Source organism: Salvia hispanica, chromosome 3 (assembly GCF_023119035.1).
Source record: "Salvia hispanica cultivar TCC Black 2014 chromosome 3, UniMelb_Shisp_WGS_1.0, whole genome shotgun sequence".
Taxonomy (NCBI): Eukaryota; Viridiplantae; Streptophyta; class Magnoliopsida; order Lamiales; family Lamiaceae; genus Salvia; species Salvia hispanica.
In genome coordinates this window covers 42,195,385-42,221,766 of record NC_062967.1, presented here as the reverse complement: position 1 = coordinate 42,221,766, position 26,382 = coordinate 42,195,385, and the positions used below count along the sequence as shown (strand labels likewise).

General features: G+C 35.1%; 3 protein-coding genes across 5 annotated transcripts; all 3 read left to right on the top strand.

The window, feature by feature from the left end:
* Positions 1-6,273: 6,273 nt before the first annotated feature.
* On the top strand, positions 6,274-9,238 carry LOC125216810 (vacuolar protein sorting-associated protein 55 homolog). Of its 3 annotated transcripts, none has more exons than XM_048118584.1 (5): positions 6,274-6,533; positions 7,423-7,527; positions 7,639-7,678; positions 8,666-8,750; positions 8,860-9,238. In XM_048118584.1, exons 2-5 carry the CDS (start codon positions 7,429-7,431, stop codon positions 9,050-9,052), a joined length of 417 nt encoding a protein of 138 aa, XP_047974541.1. In that variant the 5' UTR covers positions 6,274-6,533; positions 7,423-7,428; the 3' UTR covers positions 9,053-9,238. The 3 variants fall into 3 exon arrangements, with proteins under 3 accessions (XP_047974541.1, XP_047974540.1, XP_047974539.1); XM_048118583.1 differs by having other exon boundaries at positions 7,376-7,527; XM_048118582.1 differs by having other exon boundaries at positions 6,275-6,533; positions 7,419-7,527.
* Positions 9,239-11,725: 2,487 nt separating this feature from the next.
* Positions 11,726-13,692, top strand: LOC125211147 (homeobox protein knotted-1-like 3). Its single transcript, XM_048110852.1, has 6 exons — positions 11,726-12,451; positions 12,530-12,650; positions 12,727-12,911; positions 12,979-13,110; positions 13,183-13,328; positions 13,405-13,692. Exons 1-6 carry the CDS (start codon positions 11,924-11,926, stop codon positions 13,409-13,411), a joined length of 1,119 nt encoding a protein of 372 aa, XP_047966809.1. The 5' UTR covers positions 11,726-11,923; the 3' UTR covers positions 13,412-13,692.
* A 411-nt stretch (positions 13,693-14,103) lies between these two features.
* On the top strand, positions 14,104-18,873 carry LOC125211192 (neurochondrin). Its single transcript, XM_048110904.1, has 16 exons — positions 14,104-14,402; positions 14,486-14,651; positions 15,017-15,153; positions 15,394-15,497; positions 15,600-15,695; positions 15,872-15,965; positions 16,126-16,246; positions 16,326-16,525; positions 16,785-16,888; positions 16,967-17,022; positions 17,134-17,223; positions 17,313-17,412; positions 17,525-17,629; positions 17,712-17,784; positions 18,245-18,408; positions 18,587-18,873. Exons 1-16 carry the CDS (start codon positions 14,186-14,188, stop codon positions 18,698-18,700), a joined length of 1,941 nt encoding a protein of 646 aa, XP_047966861.1. The 5' UTR covers positions 14,104-14,185; the 3' UTR covers positions 18,701-18,873.
* The last annotated feature ends 7,509 nt before the right edge of the window (positions 18,874-26,382 follow it).

Below are 26,382 nucleotides of genomic sequence, written 5' to 3'. Positions count from 1 at the left end.
TTTGTTTTCGTCATCATCACTTTTCTCCTCTTAATATTTTCCTTTTTCTTTATCATGTTCGTCTTCTTGTACTTCTTTCCTTTTTCTCTTGCCAATTTTTTCAAGCATAGTGTTTAAGTTTTAGTCACTGCTCATTGTAAACATATATGGTATGTGTTCTTCACATTTGTTACATATATAGTTCACATCTGTTGTATGTGTACAAAAACAAAGCAACAGAGCATAGCTCAACTTTTTCACATGTTTCCATAGGAATCAGATATCATTTGGATTAAGAGTAAGCTCCCCATTGAAAACGAGCAGGTGAATTATCAGTTATATGAAGTACTAATAAGTGATTTGATTTATCTCACCAGGGCACCTCCTTTGCGAGTTAGTATCTGGTATATATGTGTCAAGATCGATCTGTTGTAGTAGTAGTAGTAGTACTCTTTTGCATGTTGCTCAATTCGACATGAAGTATTAGTTCCTTTTTAGGGGCATCTCCTTCATGACATCTCTTCACTCCTGCAAGTCCAAGGAAAATGTTTCCCAATCCACGTGATGATAGATAAGGGAATAATGCATAGTAGCGGATGCCTTCCCTACATGTACGCGCATGCACACATATGCACAAACACCATATAACTTGCGGGATACAACGACATTTTTTTAGTATAATAAAATCGGTATAGACTTGTGCTTACTCAAATAATGATGTCATTTTCGGCGAGTTATATTAAGGCTTAGGGGTCTGGAAAAATGGATGCATGACATTTTTCGTACAAAAGCAATAGCTTGGCCGTTCAAATTAATATTCCCTCCGCCCTAGCAATAATGACACATTTCTTGGTTGGTGCAGGATTTTAGGACTTATTAGTTAGTGTTCAATTGGAAAGAGAACAAAATGGTTCTGTTAATTAATTGGAGAGAGAAAGTTGTTTTATTATTTATCAAAATAGAAACGTCTCATCTTATCTAAGAAAAATTAATAGGAAAAGGTATCATCTTAGTTGGAAAGAAACGAGTAATCTATAAATTCGGGATACTTTTACTCCCTCCGTCCTCAAAAAAACCCTAAACGCCGGCGACAGATGCACGCCCTTCTAACCACGGTCTGGTGCAACCGCATGTGGCCGAATAAAGCTTTGGTAGAACTAAATCCCTTCTGACACACGCTGCAATAATGATAGCCGTCCTCGCGCGTATTGGTGGAAGCTCCGGCGCCGACGCCAAAAATCAAGGCGGCGGAGGAAATCAAGCGGGCGGGGATGGCTATCATTATTGTAGCGTGTATTAGAAGGAATTTAGTTCTACCAAAGCCTTATTCGGCCACATGCGATCGCACCCAGACCGGGGTTGGAAGGGTGTGCATCCGCCGCCAGCGTTTAGGGCTTTTTTGGGGACGGAGGGAGTAAAAAATATTCTGAATTTAAAGATTACTCGCTCCGTTCCAGCTAAGATGACACACTTTCCTATTAATTTTTCTTAGATAAGATGACACGTTTCTATTTTGGAAAATAATGAAGCAACTTTCTCTCTCCAATCGAACAAACTAACTAATACTCCCTCCATCCCACTTTAGGAGTCTCGGTTTACTACTTTTGGGTGTCCCACTTTAGGAGTCCCGGTTAGAATATTCCATTATTGGTAATAGGCCCCACATTCCACTCACATTTTATTATAAAACTAATATATAAAAGTAGGACTCACATTCTACTATCTTTTTTCACCAACTTTCCTTCATATTTCTTAAAACTCGTGCCGAACTCAACCGGAACTCCTAAAGTGGGAAGGAGGGAGTAACTCCTAAAATCCCGCACCTACCAAGAAACGTGTCATCATTGCTGGGACGGCCACATGCGGTCGCACCCGGACCTCAGGTGGAAGGGCGTGCATCTACCATCGGCATTTAAATGCAAAATAAGAGAGATATAGGAAGAAAAGTGTGTTAGTGGCAGTGGCGGACCTATGCAGTGCCATGGGGGTCCCATGGAACCCCCAAACATTTTTTGTATTAGTATATATATATTGACACTTCAAACAAAACAAGGCAGCAGCGCAGATGGCTTCTTTCTTTGTTTCACATTTTAAGCTTTTAGATTAAGAACTTATTCATTCTATTTTTACTAATTCTCCTTACATCTATAAATGTCCTTATTTTTCTTATTTACTGACTTGAGTAGGATTCTTACACAAAAATTATATTTTTTATTATATGCATTTGAGCGTTTGATTCTAACTATAAGAACAATTACTATAGTTTCTTTCATTTTACATTGATTTTTTTATTTTATATTCTATGTGTTCCTATTTATATCACTTTTTATTCTAAAGGTTACATTGCTAATATTAAGAATTCAGTTTAACTCATTTTTTCTTCAATGATTTATATTTTATTTTATTTTTTAAAAAACTCTTTTCTCAAATTAAGTTGGCTTTTTTTTACGGTGACCTTGCATCTATTAACAATCTCCTTACACGTACCTCTAACTTTTATAATTGATTCTCTTAGTCATCGGCGCTAAAAATTATCACGGTAAGGAATATTGGTTTGGAACCCCCATCGTAAAAATCCTGCGTCCGCCACTGGTTAGTGGAAAATGGGTCTTGACTTATTAGAGAGAAAGAAATTTCCTTAAATAAAAAGTTTCTATTTTCGGATGACGAATGGTGTATAAAAATGTTATGATCGTGTTTTAATAATGTAATACCATGTTCTGATCGTTATCATATGGTGTCAAACAAAATATTAGTAACTTAATATCATTAACGGTAAGGCTAACATTTTCTTGCATGACACGATCCATACGAACACACACGAAGTTATTGGGTTGGGACCTGATAAAAACCCGATGATTTCGAGTTGGGTTAGGGATTGACATTATTGGGTTGGTTATTTATTTCCTTAATCCTTATCATGCTCAAACAAAATCAATCAATTGGGTTGTATAATTTCCATTCTGTATTTGTATCTGTAAAGTACTCCTTAGCATCACTCGCGGTGTAAAGTACTCCATTTTAGATTTGATGGTGTGCGAACCAGTAGAAAAACTTTTTGTTTCTTTAAAAAAAATCACATTAGGTTCGTAACACCTCTGTCATGATGTTATATCACTCTTCCGGAAGAGGAGTACCAGTGAGCAGGACACAATGTCTTGTAGAGTATTGCTTCAATGAAGAAAACAATTTGGACTCCTATTTTTTAAGTCTATGTCCTTCCACTTCATAAGATATTCTTTCCCATGTTCAACTTCCCTGGAAATAAGAATAACTAATGTCACCATTCGTGCAATGCACGGGCAAGACAATTTTCACAATTTTCACGTAGAAATGATAAGCAATATTATTAGGTGGACTTTAAAAATAAAAAATATATATTGTAGAATAATAAAATATAGATATGTGAAAAAGTATATAAGCTCAGTAGAGAAGAGTGGAAGGTGTGTTTCATCACTCAACATAGGCCACATATATATAGTACAAAAGACTAAGCTAAATGTAGCACAACCGATATGAATACTCATATTCTATAACATATAAACATCTTATTAGAAAATTGATGGATTCATCCATTAAGAGCACTCACAATGGAATGGCCGGTCTCTAGGCCTTGAGATCGACCTTCATCGGCTCACCATTGCAGGAGAACGGCCAATGAACGACCCCTCCCTCCTCATGCCATATGCCTGATATCATGGCTTTAATAATAATAATAATAATAATAATAATAATAATAATAATAATATTACAACAGATTAATTTGGCATCAAAACATTTAGGTGGGCTTTCAATTTTAGACTTTAATACAATAATACTACTATATGCAGAAAGAAATAATAAAGTATAGTAGTAATATATTTTTAACAATACGTACCTTAACTTCACAGCCACATTTTGTCTTCTTCTCTCTTACACAAATTGTTTTGCATCACTCGCGGTCTCTTTCTCCAATTTCTTTGGGTAGTCAAAGATTCTGGGCTAAACAATCAATCAAACACACTCGTTCTGAGCCATCAAAAGTCGTTTCTTCACCAACGCTGCATCTTTTTCTTCTTGACAGTGTGGAGGCACCTAGTTAGAACGGTGTCTTGACCTTCTCGTCCCTCGCTTCTCGATCAGCAATTTCAATATCTGGATAATATTTTGTTTTGTGTGTCGAGAGTTATATTTTTCATAACCTTCACAAAGCAGTGTGATATTTATAGAAGATTGTAGCTGTTTACCAATTTATTGCACTTCATAACTATCAATGTTCCATAACTATCAATATAAATTGACTTTAAATTTTAGAATGTGAACCGCGCGCCTTATGAGTTTCAAAACTATCAATGTAAATTGACTTTTAATTTTTAGAATGTGAACCGCCTTATGAGTTTCATTTGCCCAATTGTTACTTTTGAATTTTGATCCATCATCATGTAACTTTTTTTTTGTTAAATATGATCAATGGCAGTTTTATTAACTTTAAATACGCAGTTTAATACTTTAATTAGTGGAGAATCATTTGAATTATATGAGGTTTGCTTTAGTCCTTGTAATATTACAGTTACAATAATTTTTTGATTGCATTAACATCTCGAGCTACTATGAGATTTGCTTGACTTTGTAATATTGCTGTTACAATATATTTTCTTAATGTAATTAACATTTCTCAGTTACCTAAGTTTCCCTGAAAAACATTTGATCTATCTAAAATGCCTTCAAAACTCGTCTTTTATATATTGATAGATTAATTTGATAATATGTGAAATATAGAAGTGCAAAAAATAAAAATGCAATAGTGATGATGTAGATATGAAATGAGAAGTGAGATAAATCCTGAAATAGGCCATTTCATTACAGGGAGAGACCTTGTTGGTAAAATGCTGACATAGAAGTAAGAAGAAAAAAAAAAAAAAAAGAAGGATAGGCCCTTAAGATAGACCCTATTATTGTGGTGCTCTAATCAGTCAAAATTGACGAATGAATAAGAGTGGAGAAACAGTGGTGGATTCATAAATTTTTATATGGGGTACTATATTTAATTATAGTGATTTGTGTCTAATTATTCGACCAATTATTTTTCTTTCATTCGTTAGTTATGAATATTTTATTAGTGAATACTGTATATTATAATAATAATAATAATAATAATAATAATTAACAACAAATAAAATAATACTTCTTTAAAATAAAATATAATTATTTAAGCAAAGTCATTGCTAAAAATAGGAAAGAAAAAAATATGTACTAACTACTCAAAAGCTAAAACATTTGAAAATCTTATAGAGGTATAAATAACTTGATAACAAGATATTTAGAACTTTTATATAATACTCTATTCGTCCTCTAAACATATGGACATATGATATGTATGAGAATTAAGATAAAATTGGTAAAATAAGAGAGAACATGAGAAGTTTAGTTAAAATAGTATTAGTGAATAATGAGATCCACATTATTATGAGTGATTTAATAATAGTATAAGTTGTAAATGTATATAAATAAAAATTGGGATAATTTTTTATAAATAAAATATCTATATTTTTTTTATGAGAGGGGGTAGGATATAAAATTCTTATATAGATAAAAATATAATTATTGACGTCACTTATATAGTAAAAAGAGAGAAAATAACATATTTTGAACTCTAGTATAGATAGAGTAAATACATCTGACGGAAGTAGAGAAAAAAAATAAGAAAATATTTGAAGTGTTTGAGAAAAGCATGAGAAAAAAAATTAAAAACTCACCTTATGATGGGATTTGAACTCTGGGCTTAACTATGCCACGATAAAAAAATATAGTATTTAATTAAGATATCAGAGTTAGTTCGTGTATTCTTTATCGAGTGTTATTTTATTGCACTTAAAAGTTTAATTTAATTACACTAATTACTCATATTCAAATTTATGTTGTTAAAGTGAAAAGTACAGTAGCATGAAATGGAGGAAGTTTCTTTCTATTTAATACATTACATATCTTTTTCTTAAATTTATTCAGAAAAGAAGTGTCTCCACTAACCAAATGCAACTTCATATAAATTTTACTTGTATCCTGGCTTAACATAAACATAGTTTTTGCTTATTTTGGTTTTGGTTTTTGCGAGCATGTATATTTTTCAGTTATAAATAATGGATAAAAAATGTACTTTTGTATAATCTGCTATAAAAATTTTAGATAATGGATAAAAAATGTACCCAAAATTAGGATTCATTTATCAGTATATTTTAATTTTTAGGAGTATGATTAAAAGTTTAATGAAATTGGTGAGGAGTCGAGTGATGTTAATCGCAATATTACTGCCACATTATTAATGTGATACGGAATTACCCAACCCTCGAATCTCTCCCTCCCTTTCTTTCCAAGCCATTCTGCAATCATGTTGCTACTACCGTGTGCCTTCGCTTAGTTGCAAATTCCATATTTGTGTTGATTACCCATACGCGATCAATCGCGTTGCCGTTAATCCAATCTTCTGCAACGATTTATAGGAGCAGCCGATCAAATTCGCGAGACTCATCAGCTAGCTTCAGCTGATTCCAATCCTCCACTTGTCCTTGCCCAACCTGGTACGTTCTTCAGCTATGTTTATTATACAGTTTCATGATCTGCTTCCGTATCCTCATACTTTATTTGTCTAATTGCGATATCAGGTCACTGTTTCTGGTTCTTCTCTGATTATTTCGATTTTAGCTTTATGTTGATTAAGAGATGCGTGAATCGCGTGATGCTATATTGTTACAAGGTTGAGATTATAAACTATTTGGAAATTGATCTGGTACTATAATACGAATAAAAAATTGGTAAAAACTGAAGGATGCTAGTATATTTGAGTTTTTATTTGAGATTTCATTGAAGTTAGGTGGTTTCGTGTAATTTGAGGTCTTGAGGGCTTATGCTAGGTATATATATATCGTAAAAGTATTATGGGAAAAGGTAATCTATATAGTATTCCACGACGTGAGAAAGACCTGGCAAAGTAAAATTTGTGGTGAAACTAACATAACATTTGTATTTGTTTGATAATGTACTTTTAATGCGTTAATGTTCACTGAGTTGTAGAAATTCAATTATCAATCTATTGACTCTCGGGAACTAGTTAATTTGAGCTTAGAAGGGTTATGTTTGTAGCAGTAGTAGAAATTGTAGAACTGGCTCATTGTGTTGATGAAATAAGAAGGTTGTTATTTATCAATCTTCTAACCAGAAACTTAATTGAAGTTTTTTTTACTCTTCCTTAATTTCGTGGAAAAGCAGTGTGGCATATATTTGAGCAAATATCACGAGATAGATGATCCCCTTTAGCTGGAACACATTTTATTGCCCATCTATATAATCCATATTTGTTTGTGTGTTCATTTATTTATACTGAACGTGCTTATGTATGATGGAATTTGTATCAAAATCATAGGTTTAGTATCCCCTTAAATTTTCAATCGCTTTCTTTCTGCAAGCAAGGGGAAGATGGCAGACCTGCCTTATCACGTGAGATCTTGCTTGCAATCTGGGAAACTTGCTTTGCTAGCAATTCTTGTCTCAGGGGGGATTGTACTGCAAATACTGGTACTCTTCAATACATTACTATGCATTTGAAGTCAATGGCTCCTTGACATTGGCCATTTAGCCTTGTTAAATACTATAGCCACTTTTTCTGATTGTGTGATAACACTCCAGGCTTGTGCTTTGTACAATAATTGGTGGCCAATGCTGACAGGTATCTCTATTCAGTTTTTCTTTGCTCAAATATTATGGATATACGTTTCTTAGAGAATCATCAGTTTTTTTGGCACTGCTGCTCGATATCCAACCCATCTTTTAGGACTATTTTTTTTTTTTGTTGGAGACTGGCATAATTGGTGTAGAGGGACCTTACTTGTTTGTTGCTTAGTCATGTGATCTATTTGCAAGTCCGGGAAATACATAGATGTTTGTTATTTTCTGAGATTATGACCAAAACTGTGATCAGCTAATGGTGGTGTTAGGTATAAGATTCCCTGGGAGATGAACAAAAGAGTGGGAACTGGGAAGTACAGAGAATAGATAGAATCATAGAATACAAGGACGATAAAATTTTGGAATTCGCATATGATTGTATTTTTCACAAGTCATGAAAGGCATCCTGAAAATTTTCTTGTTAAATCAGAGCTGGCTTGAAAACATCCTTCTGAGAGGTAATATTGTATAGTTATCAACGAAATTATGTTTCCACACCACCAGCAGATGTCAGTTTTTTTATTGAAAATTCTTTCAACTTGCTTGTATCTCAAACCTGGGTGGTTGGGATTGACTGTGATTCTTTTGAGGCTTCCTAGCTTTCGCTCTGTAAGATAAAAATCCTGAATTTCACAACTGTTTCTGTAAAAAATGGCTGTCAAAGTATTTATTATTATGACTAGTTTGACTTGATTTGAAATGACCTGAACAAATTTGGCTGGCGATCGAAAGAATGAACCTCATAAATCCATGTGGATCTTCGCTTACAAAGTTACACCTAATCTTGTGTGCTAGATTCTTGATTGGTAACTATCTATTTTCACGTATTATAGCCCCAAAACTGTATGTCTATTGGGGTGCTCTGTTTATGGTAGTCTTATAATGTGTTAAAACTGTATCTGCATTTTCTGAGTGTTCTCTCTTAAGATTCTAGAAGGTTCAAGGTTCTGAGTGTTTCTGTATTTATTTCATTTTCTTTTTGTCACAGTTTTAATGTATGTACTTCTACCGATGCCTTTACTCTTCTTTGCTGGATCCAACGCCTCTTACCTTTATACTGAATCAAGTAATGGGTAAAGTTTTCTTTCCAATCCAATTGTAAATATTACTCTTCTTTCACCTTGCACTTGCCTCCGAGAGACTTTTCTGGGCTTACACTTTGTATTTTGACCCCTTTTACAGTTGGATAGATGCTACTAAGTTTATGACCGGTGCGTCAATTGTTGGTAGCATTGCTATACCAGTTGTTCTCAAGCATGCTGGTGTAATTGGTTGGGGAGCATTAGCAATGGAGCTTTCATCATTTCTCATATTTGGTATGGCCATTTTGTGTTTTATTGGGTCGAACGACGATGATGCGTACAGTATGTTTTAAAACCGAAGATCAGAAGCCACCTCCTTGATTTTCTTCGTGTGATGCATTGACTGTGCTATTATTTCTGGTTTATTTTTTCATGTCTTCTTGTGCTTCGCCATGCCTACTCTGCTTTGTAAATGTATAAACAATTTGTTTTGCAACCAAATTTCTTTAAGGGATCAAGATTGCGGTGGCTGTTGAGAAGATATGCTTTCATTTTAGTTGCCCTGCTATGTACTGTTTTCTTGTCATTGTAAATAACTGAATTATGTTTTGATCAACATGTGACTGCTACGAGTAGGTCGTCGGCCAGCTGGAGCTAGTTGGCTGGAATTTGGAGCTAGGATCCTTCTCTACTTGGAGAGATGGTAGAGGAAGTTATAGCAAAGTGACCTAAAGTAATAGCTCAGTTAATTGAAACTATGAATGGGGTTTTGATGTTGGGAACTTTTTGATTACCGACATTCCTTTGCTGTTAGTAGATAGTGGAGTTGACAGAGCTTAGGAAATAATGGAATGCAAGACTACAATAACCACTCATGTTTGTCTGCTTGGAATCTTGAGGTTAGAGAGAGGGGGTGGTCAAAGAATGTAGAAATAAAGGGAGGGAACCACTCCTGTTTGCAGGGATGGCACCAGTGGTGGTCCATCCATCAACACCACAATCCAGTGAAAACTGGTCATCATCTTATCCTCCCAAACCTTCCCAATAATAACATGGCAACATGCATCCTTCTTTCCCTCAGTCGGAATTCTTCCTTTTTCGTCCAGGAATCTATGGATCGCAGGTATGTATAAGATTGACGAAGTAAGAAATGAAAGTGCAAGGCGTTGGAACCATTTTTAATGGAATATGGACGGGGCAATCACCATCGCTATCCGCTGTTGTCATTCCTGCTGCTCTCCATACACTCGTTCACTCAGTAAGACATTCCACTTTCTGTTTATTGGTTCTTCAAAATTATGGAGAAATAGTATTGGTATAGTAGATTAAAGAAAGCGCACGACGTGATTGAGCACAGTTAAAAATAGCTGCAATCCAAGCATTCGTTGATTTCTAACTTAAAATAAATATTAACCAGGATCACGCGCAGTGCGTCACGCCCATGTCCCTATCCTGTTTGGTTTAACTTTCCCCCTTTTTTCTGTTTTGAGGCTGTGATGAAAGCGACGGACTAATAGTTAGTCGGATTAATATATATGGAGAATTTAGTAATTTACTGATACATGGAAAACCATATATGGTCTCGACTGGAGGATCAGCGGTTGTAACAGAATGATGGAGGAGATTAGTTAGAGGCCCGTTCTTCTACCCGACCCGGCGACCGTGATGTTCGACGACTCTGTACCATTTACTTAGCATGCATTGTTGTCCCAACTCCAATCTCAAATTTCATTAAAAAGTATAGATTCAAATTAAAAGCACGTTGATACCGCAGCGTTTCTGGTTGTATCATGTCATGATAAAGAGACAAAGTTGCAACTGTATAGTTGATAAAATAAGGAATCAGTTTTATCTCTACTATAGAGGAGGCACGGCACTACTGTCTTGTCCGGTTTGTATATAGATGAGTGAGATGAGGTAAACTAAATTGAGATATGAAACAGTGGTGGTGGATGTTGGTGGGTGTCCACCTCTTGAGGTTGTTTTAGGCTCTTTTCGATTTTGTTTTTCCAATATGGCATTTAAGTTCCTAAATCATAGGGGGGGACCATTCTCATCGCATTGATTGGTATTTGATCAATTTAGTTTTTCCTTTGTGCAGGGACCACTTCTCCTCTTTACTCTCTCCCTAATTTTGTCTCATTATTTTACCTAGAGGTGGCAAATCGTGCGTGTCGGGTCGTTATCGTGTCGACACGATAACGACACGAACACGATAACAACAAACACGAACACGACCCGTTAAGAAAACCTCAAACACGAACACGAACACGACCCGCTACCCTCGCCACGAACACGACACGGACCCATTAACGACACGAACCGTTTCGGGTCAACACGACACGAACACGATATGAACCCATTAATGACACGAAAATAAGTATTGAAAAATGAAAATAATAAGAATAATAATATCAAAATATTATGTGTTAATAAGAATAATAATATTAAAATATTATGTGTTAACGGATAACACGAACACGCATTGTTAACGGATAACACGAACCCGACACGAACACGACACGAAATTTTTGTGTCCTTAATGGGTCGACCCGATAAGGACACGAACACGATAAGCTCTGACCCAAACCCATTAATTTTGTGCCGGTTCGTGTCGTGTTATCGTGTCGTGTCAAAAATTGTCAGCCCTAATTTTACCTTTAATAATCACCATTGCAAGGAATGTAGATTATTAAATCAGACAATTTTTACCTTACAAATGGACCACATGCATGTAGAGCCGCCGGAGCCGGACCGCGATTGGTTTTGCTGTTTCTGGTCCCTGTTTGTTGTGGTCCACGATCACATTGACTCGACACATCCGCTATTAGGTGGTGTCGCTATCTTCCTAATTACTCTCGCCTCCCTTCTGTCAACTGTTAATCTTTTCTACTTTATCTTTTAACAGTCGTGACTAACGTGCGAAAGGAGCGAGTAAGAGATAAGAGAGCAACAAAACTTAGGCTCTTAAGGATCTTGTAATTAGTATTTTACAAAACCTAAAACTATTATTATACCATGTGATTAATTAGCTAGCAACTCCAACCACCTTTCCTTTTTCAAATCTGTGATGGTGAAAATTTGTTTTTTCTTCTTCTAGTAAAAGACTCTAGCTTTCACTCCACATCTAGAGATATAGAGCGAGATAGAGCGCGCGCTGTTTCCATTTGCTCTACACCTTCATCTTCTTCAACAAATCAACAATTCTCTCGATTTGATCGAAGATGGATCATTTATCGCAAGAAATGGCTCTCCACCATTTCGGCGACGATCATTTACCGGATAATTCCTCTGTTCTCCGGGATATCCTCCCCGACGGTAAGCCGGCGACCGAGCACCACCACCACCGCCCCCCGAGCTGGCTGAACAGCGCTAATCACTTCCCCGACGCCAATTTCCTGAATCTACAGACCTCATCCTCGCCGGCCACCAGCAATCAGTGGCTTTCCCGGTCAATCCTGCAGCGGAATATGAGCGAGGTTTCCGGCGACTCGATGCCGGCCGCGGCGGAGTATAACAATAATAACAGCAGCAGAAGCGACGGAGAGGCGAACTGGCAACACAAGGCGGAGATATTGTCTCACCCGCTGTACGAGCAGCTCCTGTCGGCGCACGTGGCATGCCTGCGCATCGCGACGCCGGTGGATCAGCTGCCGAGGATCGACGCGCAGCTCGCGCAGTCGCAGCAAGTCTTCGACAAATACTCCGCCGCCGGCCATGGCGCCGATGATAAAGAGCTCGATCAGTTCATGGTGAGACCATCTTATTCATAATTTGGCCCCAAATTGGAAGTCTAGGGTTAATAATCACCTCTGAAATTGATGATGTAGACGCATTATGTGGTGCTGCTGTGTTCCTTCAAAGAGCAATTGCAGCAGCATGTGCGTGTTCATGCGATGGAGGCAGTTATGGCGTGCTGGGAGATCGAGCAGTCCTTGCAAAGCGTAACTGGTAATTACTCTCAATTTAGATGATTACTTAACGTTAATTAAAATTAATCAACAAGTCGAATTGGTGCAAAATGCAGGGGTTTCGCCTGGAGAAGGGACAGGGGCGACCATGTCTGATGACGAAGATGATCAGGCTGAGAGTGATGTAAACCTCTTTGAAGATGGCAATGGCAACACCGGCTTCGGCCCTTTGATCCCAACAGAGACCGAAAGATCACTCATGGAGCGCGTGCGCCAAGAACTTAAGCATGACCTCAAGAATGTATGCTTATGCTCTATCATCATAATCATCATCATCAAATCTAAATTAATCTCGGCTTATGGAACAGGGCTACAAGGACAAGATTGTAGACATTAGGGAGGAAATCCTGCGCAAGAGACGCGCAGGAAAACTTCCTGGCGATACAACCTCTGTGTTGAAAGCCTGGTGGCAATCACATTCTAAATGGCCATATCCCACTGTATGTTATACATATATATGAACATTGATATGCATAGAGGGATAGATATGGGATTAATTGATGATTTTACAGGAAGAGGATAAGGTGAAATTGGTGGAGGAAACAGGTCTGCAGCTGAAGCAGATAAATAACTGGTTCATCAATCAAAGGAAGAGGAACTGGCACGCCAATGGCAACGCGTCTTCTTCTTCCACTGCCTTGAAATCCAAGCGAAAAAGGTAGCTAGATTATTATTTGGGTTTGATCACATCTTATCATAGGTTGTTATACTGATTTTCACATGTTTATCTATAGGGTTTAATATGCGTGGCGCAAAGAGATCGTTTTACTGCAACTTCATTATTTTTTACCCTTTGGAATTGGGAGCTTGGTTTTCGATATGCCTCTTTCTGTTAAAAATACCAGTGTTATTCATCTCAATGGCAGATGTCTGTAAAGTTGTAGCAATGCAAACTAGTTGCTATTTTTTGTATATTTTGTATTGGTCCATACCAAGTAGCAGGTGAGGCTAGATTGCTCAGCATGTCTAGTGTAAAATGCAGCAGATTATTAATTCAATTGTGATTAGTGTGGATTGTGATCGATTGATGCCTCAATCTTTATACTCTTCTGCTTCATTTTATTTTGAAAACGCCTTTTATTGAAATATAATAAGAGGTGTTTAGTTGTAACATGATGGAAAAATGACCAAAGAATCAGACTATCAAGGATTCACATACAGAATTTCCCCGTTTGTCACGTACTGACCCAAACGTATAATGAGCTAGCATTAAACAATTAACTTAAATAGTGAATGTTTTTTTAACATAATTGAAAATCTGTTGATTTAGTTAAATTAATAAATTAAAATTAAGTAGAAAATTTAAATAGTTGACAACTGCCATTAGGATCAAATTAGAAGCCCAAACTGATTCCTAATTGGGCTTCGATAAATTGGGTTTGAATTGCGAAAAGAGAGCCCATTAAGTAGCTTCCATTCTCTCTGGAATTAACCAGAATCAAAACCTCAACTTTCTCTCTGCAACTTTGAGCAGTCGTCGCGCCTAATTTTGCTACGAATTGCGAGTCTGTGACGATGGAGCAGCAAACCTCCACTTCTTCTCTACAAGCATCGCCTTCTCCTTCGCCGTCACTGGAAGATGTGATGAGACTGTTGAAAGGGAACACCGATTCTCAACGGCTAGCTGGCCTTCTTCTCGTCACCAAATTCTTCGACAAAAACGACAAATCCACTATCCTCTCTGTCTACAACGCCGTCGGTTCTACTTTCCTCCACCGCCTCTTGCTCACCGGTATCTGTCTCTCTACCGCCGCGCTTCTCCCTTTGTTTCAATTACGTTCCTATTTTTTTTTCTCAATTCAGTTTTTTCCGCAGGAATGGGGAAAGGAGGCGGAGGAGCTAATATTGATAATGCCGACCGCCATGCTTACCTGCAGCTCTCTCTCACGATTCTCGCTTCGTTTGCCCGACTCCCCGAGCTTGCTGCTACTCATGAAATGCTCTCCAAAATCCCCCTTGTTTTGGAGCTTATGCCCAATCAGTATGTAATTTATTTCTATTTTCTCATTTACCTTTTCCATTTGATGTCATTCTAAATGCAATACATAATCGCTGTTATTGCCTTTTGGGAAATAACATGGTATTGATGATTCCATCTTCTAATTCATAACATTTCAGTGTTCTTTTATTGGATTATGTATAAACTAGTTTGTTTCGTTGCGTGAGTGCCTGAGTTCGTATCACTTAATTTCCTCTTGCAAGTTGATCACGATGAAGTTTTAAAGCTACGGCATATAATTTGGAGTATATGGTTCTCTGCGCCATTGTATACTGTGTACTGCTCTTTGTAGTTCTAGGGAGTTTATTTGTGTGGTTGCTTCTAATTGTTCTTTTCTTGAACTGCAGATCTAATTTGTCTCTCACTGAACAATGCTTTGAATTTCTATTTCTGGTAACTACTGCTCAGGAAGATGGAGCTATGACTTTCTATAGATCAGGAGGGATGAATGTTTTGGCATCTCAAATGCATGCTTTGCCAGATGGTAATCAGTTTGGATCTCTTGTGAAACAATTTAACTATTTGTTAAACCTCATAAACTTATTGGAGGGGCATTTTATACACTTTTGGTGATTTAGCCAGTGAACATCTTGGTTTTGTGATATTGGCATGGATAGAAAAGCAAATACTGTCAGTTGCAATGCTTAGCTACAGTCAATACTCGATCAATATGTAGAGATAAATTTTAGGTTTTTCAGGTTGTCTGATGCTATACGTGTTGCAGGTTCCCATGTGATGGAGCTCGCCATGAAACTTGTTCAGTTCATCATAAGCAAGCTGCCTGCAGAAAATGTTTGCTTAGAGCACCCATCGGAGCTATCAAAGATGGTAATCCTATGCTCTCCTGGATATTCCTGTGATGTTTCTTCAGATGATACTTAAGTTTGAATTATTTTATCTAAATGTAGACCTGCCTCCTGTTTGTTCCAGGTGTCTGTAACAGCAAGACAATTTGCCCGGCTACACAATGCTTTAAAATTTGAAGCGCTTCACCTCCTTTCTGCTCTACTCTCTTCAAGTTACTCGGTATGGAAGACCTGTTTACCTTATAGTGAACTTTATATTCTTAATTGCTAATATGACTGCAAGCATCTCCCATTAGTTATCTATTAAGTGTCTGCTTTGATTGCTTTCTCCATAAGCTATGAACCGCTGATTTTTTTACTGTAGCCTTTGATTCTTTGAATTTATTTTGATTTCAGGGAGTGTTATGTTCAGCGCTACAGTCACTAAAAAGTGATGACTGGTCAGTTAATCTCCGTGTTGGTGTTATGGATGTTTTACAGAATCGAGTAGGTACGTTCACATAAAAACACATTTTATGCGTAAATTAGATGCTAAAGTTGAACTCTGATTTCCACTTGAAACCCATTATACATTTCCAACCAGGAGCAAAGTAGCATAACTGCTGATAACAGTTTTTGAGGCTTATCTTTTCGGACTCTCTTATCTGCAGGTCCTGCTGAGAAACTTCATGCTCTTGTTGTTGCTCAGCATGCCATATCGATTGTTGGCGAGGATTGGCTGATTGGACCAACTAACTTACCTGATGGGCATAGTTCATTCCCTGCTGAACGGTTAGTGGTGAAAGTGGCTTCTTAATTTATTCTATTCTTTCAACATATTGTAATTTATCCCTGTCCTATCCTCTTCCAGATGCATACTGCTTGTTTTGGAGTCATCTAGGGTCGAGATTGCTGTTCTCGTAAATGAGCTGGCATACCTGAAATATGAAGCCTCTGAAAATTCTCCTCCAGATTCTGAAACGTTTCTTGGAACACTAAGGAACCTCGGTGTTGTCTTCTCTTTGGTTGAAAGGATTATCAAACTTATGTCAAAATTGGGTGAAAATGAAGGTATGTAAAAATAAAATTTCTAAGACTTCTGATCTTGACCTGCTGCTGCTTCTCTTTCACACTTGGTTTCTGGCACCACAAAATTATGAAACACATTAAGCTCATCATTTGAACAAAAGAAAGATCGGTGCATAGAACTCAGAGAATATGTTTACCTATTGTGCTTGTGACTCAGCAATGTTTTTTTTTTGACATTCCATCTAAAAGAAGAAACTGTTAGTTCTTTTGACATTTATCTGATAGTGAAAGGTTTTTGCAGAATCAAACTCAGCTCCTATAATTAATGACAGCACTTTGATGAAGATGATTGGTGGGCTCAATGAGACAATTGGAGTGGTCCTTGATTATTTGCAAGATGCAAAGGCAAGATTATCTTTTTGAATAAGCATTAAAGTGAAACTCAATTTTGTTCACTCTTTAATAGTAATTTTTTGTCCTCAGGACCATGGAGATAGAAAAGGGGATGACCTTTTAGCTTCTGTTAGAGTAGTTGGAAGGTATCTTTACTTCCATTTATTTATCTTTCTGTTCAACTTTGGTTAAACTGATCAATATTTTTGGTGTTGAATTCTTTCATTTCTACTCTAATAATTGCACTGTTGTGCCAGCTATCTGGCAGAAGCACCTCCTGCATGCAATGAGAAGGTAAAGGACCTTCTTGGTTATATGTTGTCAGTTGAAGGGGACGAAGAATCTAGGTTTGACCTACCTTGTATTACATAAATTAATTCGCTTCAGCCTCTCCACATTATATTATCTAACCTATTATTGTGTTTTCAAATGTCAGTCCTTTTCAGTCTATCTCCTTTTTGCTTCCTTTGCTGTGTCAAATAACAATGGAGAATGACGGATGTAAACTGTTTGCCTCTGCCGGAGCTTTTGGAGCTGTAAGACAATGCTTCAATTGTATATTTTTTTTTTCCAGTTGATTTTCCTCTTGTTTACTACAAATCATAATCAGCATTACTTCTGAAATTCTTTTACTTATCCCCGTGGCAGGTTGTTGGCTTCCTTATTTCTCTGATTGATTCAAGTGATTCAAGTGTTGACAATATTGGTACCATATTGGTGGCATGCGATACAATCTTGAATTTTCTGTTAAAGGTATAACATGTTCTATACTTCTGTATTGAACTCAAACAAATCAAAATAAATGGAGTAAATTTTTTATTTTTGTCATAAATAGAGGGAGCAATTTCATTTTACCCTGGAGAATCCTTGTTCTGTCAAGCTTCTGCAAGCATTGGTGCGCTGGACAGGTAGCTCTTTTACTATAATATCTTAAACAGTGATGTATTTTTTTTTTACCATAATATCTTGAACAGTGATGTATGTTATGCATTAACATAGTTGAAATGACTTGTCCTATTGATCAAATTCGTATCTTGATTTTGATTTCCATGTAAAATCAGATACGTATAATCCATATTGATGGAGTTGGATGTAAGAGCAAGAAAACCAAAAATAAAACAGGGCAAGGGACTAAGGGAGAAACAACAATAGTCTTTAGATCAAGGCTAATCAACAGTTTTAAACTAAATGCACTCTTGTGGATATTGAGCAATCATGTATCATGATGTGTTGAACTGTCTTTACAAATTTCAAACAAGCTGTGTGCTACACTAATGCACGGACTCTAGCTTATCGATGTGCTTTACTCATTCCTTCCATTATTTTGTTTACTCCGAAATTTATAGGATTCGTGTCATGATTTTGCAGCGAACACAAGTGATGTATCTATGATTATGATGGCATCTAGCATATGCTCGTTAATACTTGATTCAACTTCCGAGGAAGCTCTTATGCGCTATCCAGAATTCAATGCCGATGACCTCGTTGCTCTTTCCCTGCTCATGAAGAGAAGTTTGGTAACCCACGGCCAGGTATTGAATCTTAAGATGCTGAGTGATTACATTATTTAGGTCGTCCATGTAAGATGGATTATTCGTTCATTTGGTCATTCATTTCTTGATTTTCTGAGATGAATGATCATCAGTACAAGAAGATCTTATGGTTTTCATCCTACCTCTTTTCTTTTGATATCTTGTTATACTACTACAGGATATGATGTCCGGTGACGGGAACTCGGAGGCGGATCTGTATGAGATAGTCACCTCAGGATATGATTCTTGGGCAGATCGGTTTCCCCATATCAAACAAGTAGTTGGCAGATGAATGGAGTTTTGGCTTTGATGCTATGTATTTAGGTGGAGTTGGATTTGCAATTCCATTCCAATTTCTAACTTCTCTTAGAAAATGTTCAGGTTGTATTCAACGTTATTGTATATTTGTAGACAAAAAATCTATTTAATTCATATTTAACGGTTCCTTAAAAAATTTACAGTCAACTATGTTTAAATGTCCAAAGTTATGCCCATACAAAAAACTAGTACTATTAGCTTTTAGTTTAGATAATGTGTTTTGCTTTAGTATTTTACTTATTAATAAGGTAAAAAAACGTGTTAATTTTTTTGAAACTTGTAAATATTATTCAAAAGAGTGATATAGGGCAAGTTCTCCTTAAGTGTATAATTAGAGAACAAATTCCAACCACAAAATAAAGAAATGAAGGGCTTAAATTTAGCATAGGATTTTGAAATTGGTCCAAAAAATTACTTCACTATAAGCAAGGATTGGTTCACTATAAAAAGGCGGGGGTAAAATAGTCATTTAACAAATAAAGTTAGGGTTAAAACTTGAATTCCTCTCATTTAGATAATTTTTCTTCAGCCCGCCATCTCTTCCACCCAAATTCCCCATCGATTCTCCACCGATCCTCCTCTTCCGATCGAATTCTCCATCAATACTCCTCTTCCGCTCGAATTCTCCATCGATTCTCCACCGATTTCCCTCCTGTGCTCGAATTCTCCACCAATTCTCACTCATAAACGACAACTCTATGTCGTCGCCGCCGCCTTCTTCAGCTGCGCCTAAAGTTCATTTGATTCACTTTGTTGTCGCCTCCTTTTGGTTGCTCATTCAGTCGTTTGCCTTCAATTCAACATACCTAATGCCTTTAATTAAGTTCATCGATCTATTTATTAGAGGAACGATTCATTTTACCGATTTTATTTGCATTTCAGTTTAATGATGGAGTCATATTATGCTTATAGTGATGGAGTCAGTTTAACGATTGAGTCATATTATTTACAATGAACTAGAATGTAGAAACGTGAGTATATTGTTTTCACATATGCTCAGAGTGAAGTGTTTGTGATGCATGCTTAAAGTGTTCTATGTTATTATTTTAGTGATGTAAAACGTGCTTAGAGTGAAGTATTCCAGTGTTAGAGTGAAGTGTTTGTGATCCATGCTTAAAGTGCTCTGTTTTATCATTTTAGTGAAGTAAAACATGCTTAGAGTGAAGAATTCCATGCTTAAAGTGAAGTATTTCATGCTTAGAGTGAAGTGTTTGTCATTCATGCTTATATGCACTATTTTATCATTTCAGTGAAGTAAAACGTGCTTATAGTGAAGTATTCCATGGTTAGAGTGAAGTGTTTGTAATTCATGCTTAAAGTGCACTATTTTATCATTTTAGTGAAGTAGAATGTGCTTAGAGTGAAGTATTCCAGTGTTAGAGTGAAGTATTTGTGATCCATTCTTAAAGTGCTCTTTGTTATCATTCCAGTGAAGTAAAATGTGCTTAGAGTGAAGTATTCCATGATTAGGGTGAAGTATTTGTGATGCATGCTTATAGTGCTCTGTATTTTTATTTTAGTGAAGTAAAACGTGTTTAGAGTGAAGTGTTTGTCATTCATGCTTATGTGCTCTGTTTTATCATTTCAATGAAGTAAAACGTGCTTGGAGTGGAGTATTCTAGTGTTAGAGTGAAGTGTATGTGATCCGTGCTTAAAGTCAGTGAAGTAAAATATGCTTAGAGTGAAGAAGAATTACATATTTAAAGTGAAGTATTCCATGCTTAGAGTGAAGTGTTTGCCATTCATGTTTATGTGCACTATTTTATCATTTCAGTGAAGTAAAACGTGCTTAGAGTGAAGTATTCCATGGTTAGAGTGAAGTGTTTGTGATCCATCCTTAAAGTGCACTATTTTAACATTTCAGTGATGTAAAATGTGCTAAGAGTGAAGTATTCTATGGTTAGAGTGAAGTGTTATCCATGCTTAAAGTGCTCTGTTTTATCATTTCAGTGAAGTAAAACGTGCTTAAAATGAAGTATTTCATGGTTAGAGTGAAGTGTTTGTGATCCATGCTTATAGTGCACTATTTTATCATTTCAGTGAAGTAAAATGTTTTTACAGTAAAGTATTTCGTGCTTAGAGTGAAGTGTTTGTGATTCATGCTTATAGTACATTATTTTATCATTTTAGTGAATTAGTTTACCTTAATAGTGAATCAAGTTATGGTTATAGTGAAGTATATGATGCATGTTTTACAGTGTTATGTTTTTTTTCGTTACTGTGAAGTACATTGAGCATATTGTAAAGTATAGGATGCTTTTATTGATGTTTAATATTTCAATGGATGAAACATTGGCAACAATGAAAGACAAATTTATTCCAATCGACAAACTTAAATGTTCCATGCAATAATTTGAGTCTATTATGATTATATATTCATGTGAAAAGAATGTTCCAAAACAAGATACATAAGCTTCTGCTGAAAGAAGGACAAAGAATAGGGAGGTAGACCTCCACAACAAGATACTGACGACAACATCAAAGCATTATGAAGAATATAGAAAAAACATGGAAATAGATGTGGAAAAAATAATTGTAAACTTCAAGCATTCATGAAAAATTGTAGAAACTTGATGAAGTTCATAATATATGTCATTTAGTTCACTACAAAGCCCATTCACTTCATTCAAATTCAATAGCTAGTTCTTATTTTACACTAATATTATGTTCACTATTTACCTTACTATAGAACCTATTTACTTCAGTATAGAGCATATTTACTTCACTATAAAACATATTTACTTCACTGTAAGCATAATACACTAGTTCACTGTAAGGTAAATATAATTCACTGTGAATGTAATATACTTCACTACATGGACAATATACTTTACTAAATTAAATACAGTACACTATATGGCATGCAGAATATACATCACTATATGCATAATATACTTCACTATATGTTCAATATACTTCACTAAAATCTATAAACTAAATATAATTTATAGTGAATGTAATATACTTCACTATATAGACAGTACACTTCACTGAAATTTAAAAAACAGTACACAATATGACATGTAGAATAGACTTCACTATATGTTCAATATACTTCACTAAAGTGAAAAAATAGTACATTATGAATAATATTCTTCATTGAATTATCAAACATCAGTATAAAAGACTATATAGTATTTCAACTCCGCTGTAAAGTGAATCAAAACATCTAATAAGTGAACTAAAGACTTGTAAGCAGTGAAATAAACACATGTAAAAGTGAACTTATTCGCACTTGAGCAGTACACAAAAAACAAGTTTGCAACGAGATACAAACCACTCAAAAGTGAACTAAAAACGAGTCATTAGTGCACTAAACATGCTACAAAGTGAACTATTTTTGTCCCGTGCCTTTGTTTTGTCTTCTCTTTCACATTTCTGCAGTTCCTCGAATCATGATGTCCAATCTCTTAGCAGTCCACATTTTCGACCTGGTTTCATTGATAACCTCAGTGCCTCTGTTTTTGTCTTCTCTTTCACCTTTTTTAATCCCTTTTTACGGGTATCAACCCAACATGTCGAGCGTGATTGTTATAGAAGTCCAATGCACGATCAAGAGTGATAAACTCTGTCCAATTCTTGGCTTTAAATCTTCGGGACATTTTGACACGTAAATCACTGTTGTATAAAAAAAACAACGTTATATTTCACTATTAGTTACATATACTTCACTATATGAAATATTCACATCACTGTTCGCAATAAATCATTGTTGTATAAAAAAATAATTTATACTTCACTGTTCATTACATATACTTCACTACATGCTCAATATAGTTCACTATATCCTCAATATACTTCACTGGAATGAAAAAACAAAACACTATAAGGCATGCATCATATACTTCACTATAATCATAATTTGATTCACTGTAAAGGTAAAATACTTCACTGTAAGCACAATATAATTCACTATATCCTCAATATACTTCACTTGAATGAAAAAACAAAACAATATGAGGCATGCATCATCTACTTGACTATAACTATAATTTGATTAACTGTAAATGTAAAATACTTCACTATATCCTCAATATACTTCACTGGAATGAAAAAGCAAAACACTATAAGGCATGCTTCATATACTTCACAGTAAGCGATAAATACTTCACTCCAAATTATGATAATTACCTTTAGAAGTCTCAGCTTCCTCTCCCGACGATGAAGAATCGGAATCGAAATAATCTTCGTCCCCATATCAGAATTAAATCCATTGATTTCTCTTTTGCGTGATTGATGAATTGGAGAAGAATCGCGATGAATTGGACAAAATTTGCGTCGTGATGAATTGGAGAATGGATTACGTGAATTGGAGAAGAATCGCGTCAGATGACTTGAATGGAAAAACCGAATTTAAATGAATCTAATTTGGAAAGGAAATCGATCATGAAATTTTGATTCCAGATTTGATTTGGAATGGAATGATTTGATATGGAACACACGTCTCTTTTGAATTTCATAATGTGATTCCAAAAATACTCTTGACCTATTTTACATTATTAAAATAAATAATATTTATTGTCTTTATTTGTGTGATTGAGATATATTCTCTAGCTATATACTTAAAATTATTTAAACTTTGATCACTCCTCTTTATTCAAAATATAGTCTAGAACTAGGAGATAAGTAGCGTATATCATTAAGTTTTTTTAGGACACGGGACCAACTTTGGTTATTTAATTGTTCCCCAAAAAGCTTTTTTTTTTCTTCTTGAATTGTGAGTTCTTTTAGGGTCATTATGTGAGAATCAGCGCTTAATTGTTTGATTTTTTACTATTTTTAGTTGATCGGTGTTGTAGATTAGATCGATGAGATTTTACTTAGCTCCGATGGTTCATACTCCCTACGTTCCAAGTTACTTGAGTCGTATTTTATTTTGGGTTGTGCCTAAGTTACTTGAATCATTTCTCTTATTGGCTAAAAACAAATCATATAATCACATTTACTTTATTTTTTCTTTTACTTTAGCCTGTCTCCTCTCTCTTACTTTATTCCTACTTTATTTAACTCACTAAACACAATTTTCTTAAATCTCGTACTAAAAAGAAATGCTTCAAGTAACGTGGGACGGAAGGAGTATTAGGAAGGAGACGGCGCTGTTGGCTGTTTGATTTTGAATATGAGCTGAATTGATATTTTGATGTTGAAGCACTTTATGTTGATGTTTTGATGGATGAAGGCTGCTTATTTGTCGCTATTGATGGGAACTACCTAAATCACCAATATATATTTTATACTCCCTCCGTTCCACTTAAAATGAAATATTTGGAAATCGGCACGAGATTTTATGCAGTGTTGTTTTGTAAGTTAAAGAAGAGAGAGTAAAATAAGAGAGATGAAAAAGTAGAGATAGAGTTATTTCCACTTTAGGAAATATTTCATTTTTAATGGGACAAACAAAAAAGAAAAACGTTTCATTTATAATGGGACGGGGGGAGTATTTTGCTCAAGGAATTCAGTTCACTTGATCTGCATATTATGTTTGGTGGTTACGTGGGTCTGCAATCAATGGAACTATGAAAGACGAGTAGTATTATGAAGCATAAAAAAACGTTAAAAGTGATTTTAAATATAATTCTCAAATGGATAATTTGGTCAATTTATATATTTTGTGAGGTAAACAATAGAATAAGAAGAAAAAAAAGAAAAACAAAGCTAAAAAATTCTTAAAATTGAAAAATTCTCGTGCTTCGATCTCATCTTGTGAAAAATTAACAAATTTAATCTCAAATTTCGAAAGATAAGTGAATTAGAACCTATTTTGATATTTCTCCCCCTAATCAATGTTGGGAAAATTGCCGAATAAATAATGAAAGATAGTCAAAATTCTGGTCCACTCAATACTTATCAACGATCATAATTTGTAATATGATGAATTGTGAAAGTTGAAATTTTTTCTATTACCTCGTCCCTCCCTTTTCCGGCGAATTACATATTTTGATGTGGCAGCAGATTTTAAAACACGTGAATAAAACATCATTAGGCAAAATGAGAATATCTAATTAAATTCGAAACGGAGGTTTTTCATATGTTTTAAACCGGGTGTCACATCAGCACATAATTTGCCGAAAAGGAAAGGGTGGAATAATTGAGAAATTTTCATCTTATGTGATTTATTTATAAAATTTTGAAAAATGTGAGACACATTACAATTTAACCATTATATTTATTTAACAATATACCCACCCGTTCCACGGTACAAATTAGTAATTAATACCTTATTTTGGTCTATGTAAAGAGTTGAAAACCCATAGAACAATGAAAAAAAATTGAAATCGATTATTCTTAAATAACGTGAAAAGAGAAATAAATAAAAATGAGTTCAATACAAGTGTAAAGTGAGGAATCGTGCGAGTGTTACAGATGTATAATATGATTGACAAGTTAGGTACTATTTGATTATATTGTCAGCATCAATTTGTTGCTTGGTTTAAAATCAAAATTTATTGTTGAACAAACGCTGCACGCCTCATCAAATCTGCCTCGCCACATATATCATCATTCCTCTTCTTGAAAATCAATCTTTCAAATTAAGTAAATAAATTCGAATTTTAAATACTTCCCCCCGAATCTAATCCTGACAAAATTAAATTTTGAATTCAACACAAATTCATTTGACTAAGCCAGTCAGTAACTACACTTGGCAATTTACACCTTTGCACGAAATTTTAAAAATGTTAAATTATTTATCTAATTGCTTTAGTATAGTTACATAGGATAGTGATAAAATGCAAACTTATAGTATATTGTACAAATTCAAAACTCCTCAACACAGCTTCAACACAGCTTCAACACAGTTTCAATACAATATCAACACAGTGTAAAATTTCAAGATTTTAATGTCAACACAGTATCAACACAATATCAACAAAACATCAATCATTGACTACCATTGAAATTCTGTTGACATTTCCTATTGATGTTTTTTTGTGATCTGTTGATATTTTTCAATGGTCCAGATTATAGTTTTAAGTTTGTACCATATTTAGAGTTTTCATTTGATCATATTTCTGGTAAAATATTTATCTTATGATGATACTGTAATTCTTTACATCATATCCTATTGAAAATATCTAATTCTTGGAGCAGGAGCCTAACCATTACACTATATAAATATTAACACCAAAATTAAACTCCTAATACAAAGTATGGTAATTATATTTTTTTATTTTTAAAAGTATAACAACGAATAAAGTACAATTATTGTTTATATCGCATTTGGCGTTTTATACTTGTACAACCGACAGCCAAAAAGTCGATTTGACTAAGATATTTATAAGTGAGATAATATCGCATTTAATTATAATTTACCGTAATTATTCTAATTCTTCATTTGTGGACAAAAATATTCATCGATGCCACCTGTTTCCATTCAGAATTCTACTTTTCCAATTCCTTGATTCACCTCAATAATTAATTTTTGAAAATTTAAAAATGAATTTTTTGTAATTTTATATGGATTTTGTCAAAAGTGGAGTCATTAGCTCATAGAGTCGTGTATTTTTCAACCAATTCATTAAAACCAGTTGATTATTAGGCAAAGTGCCGTTAATAAATGCCGTAATTAGTACTAATAATCTGTAGAATTCGTTGATTATTAACCAAAACCAGCAGTTGTAATTATAAAATGTTAGAAAGAAATTAATACTGTTGAAT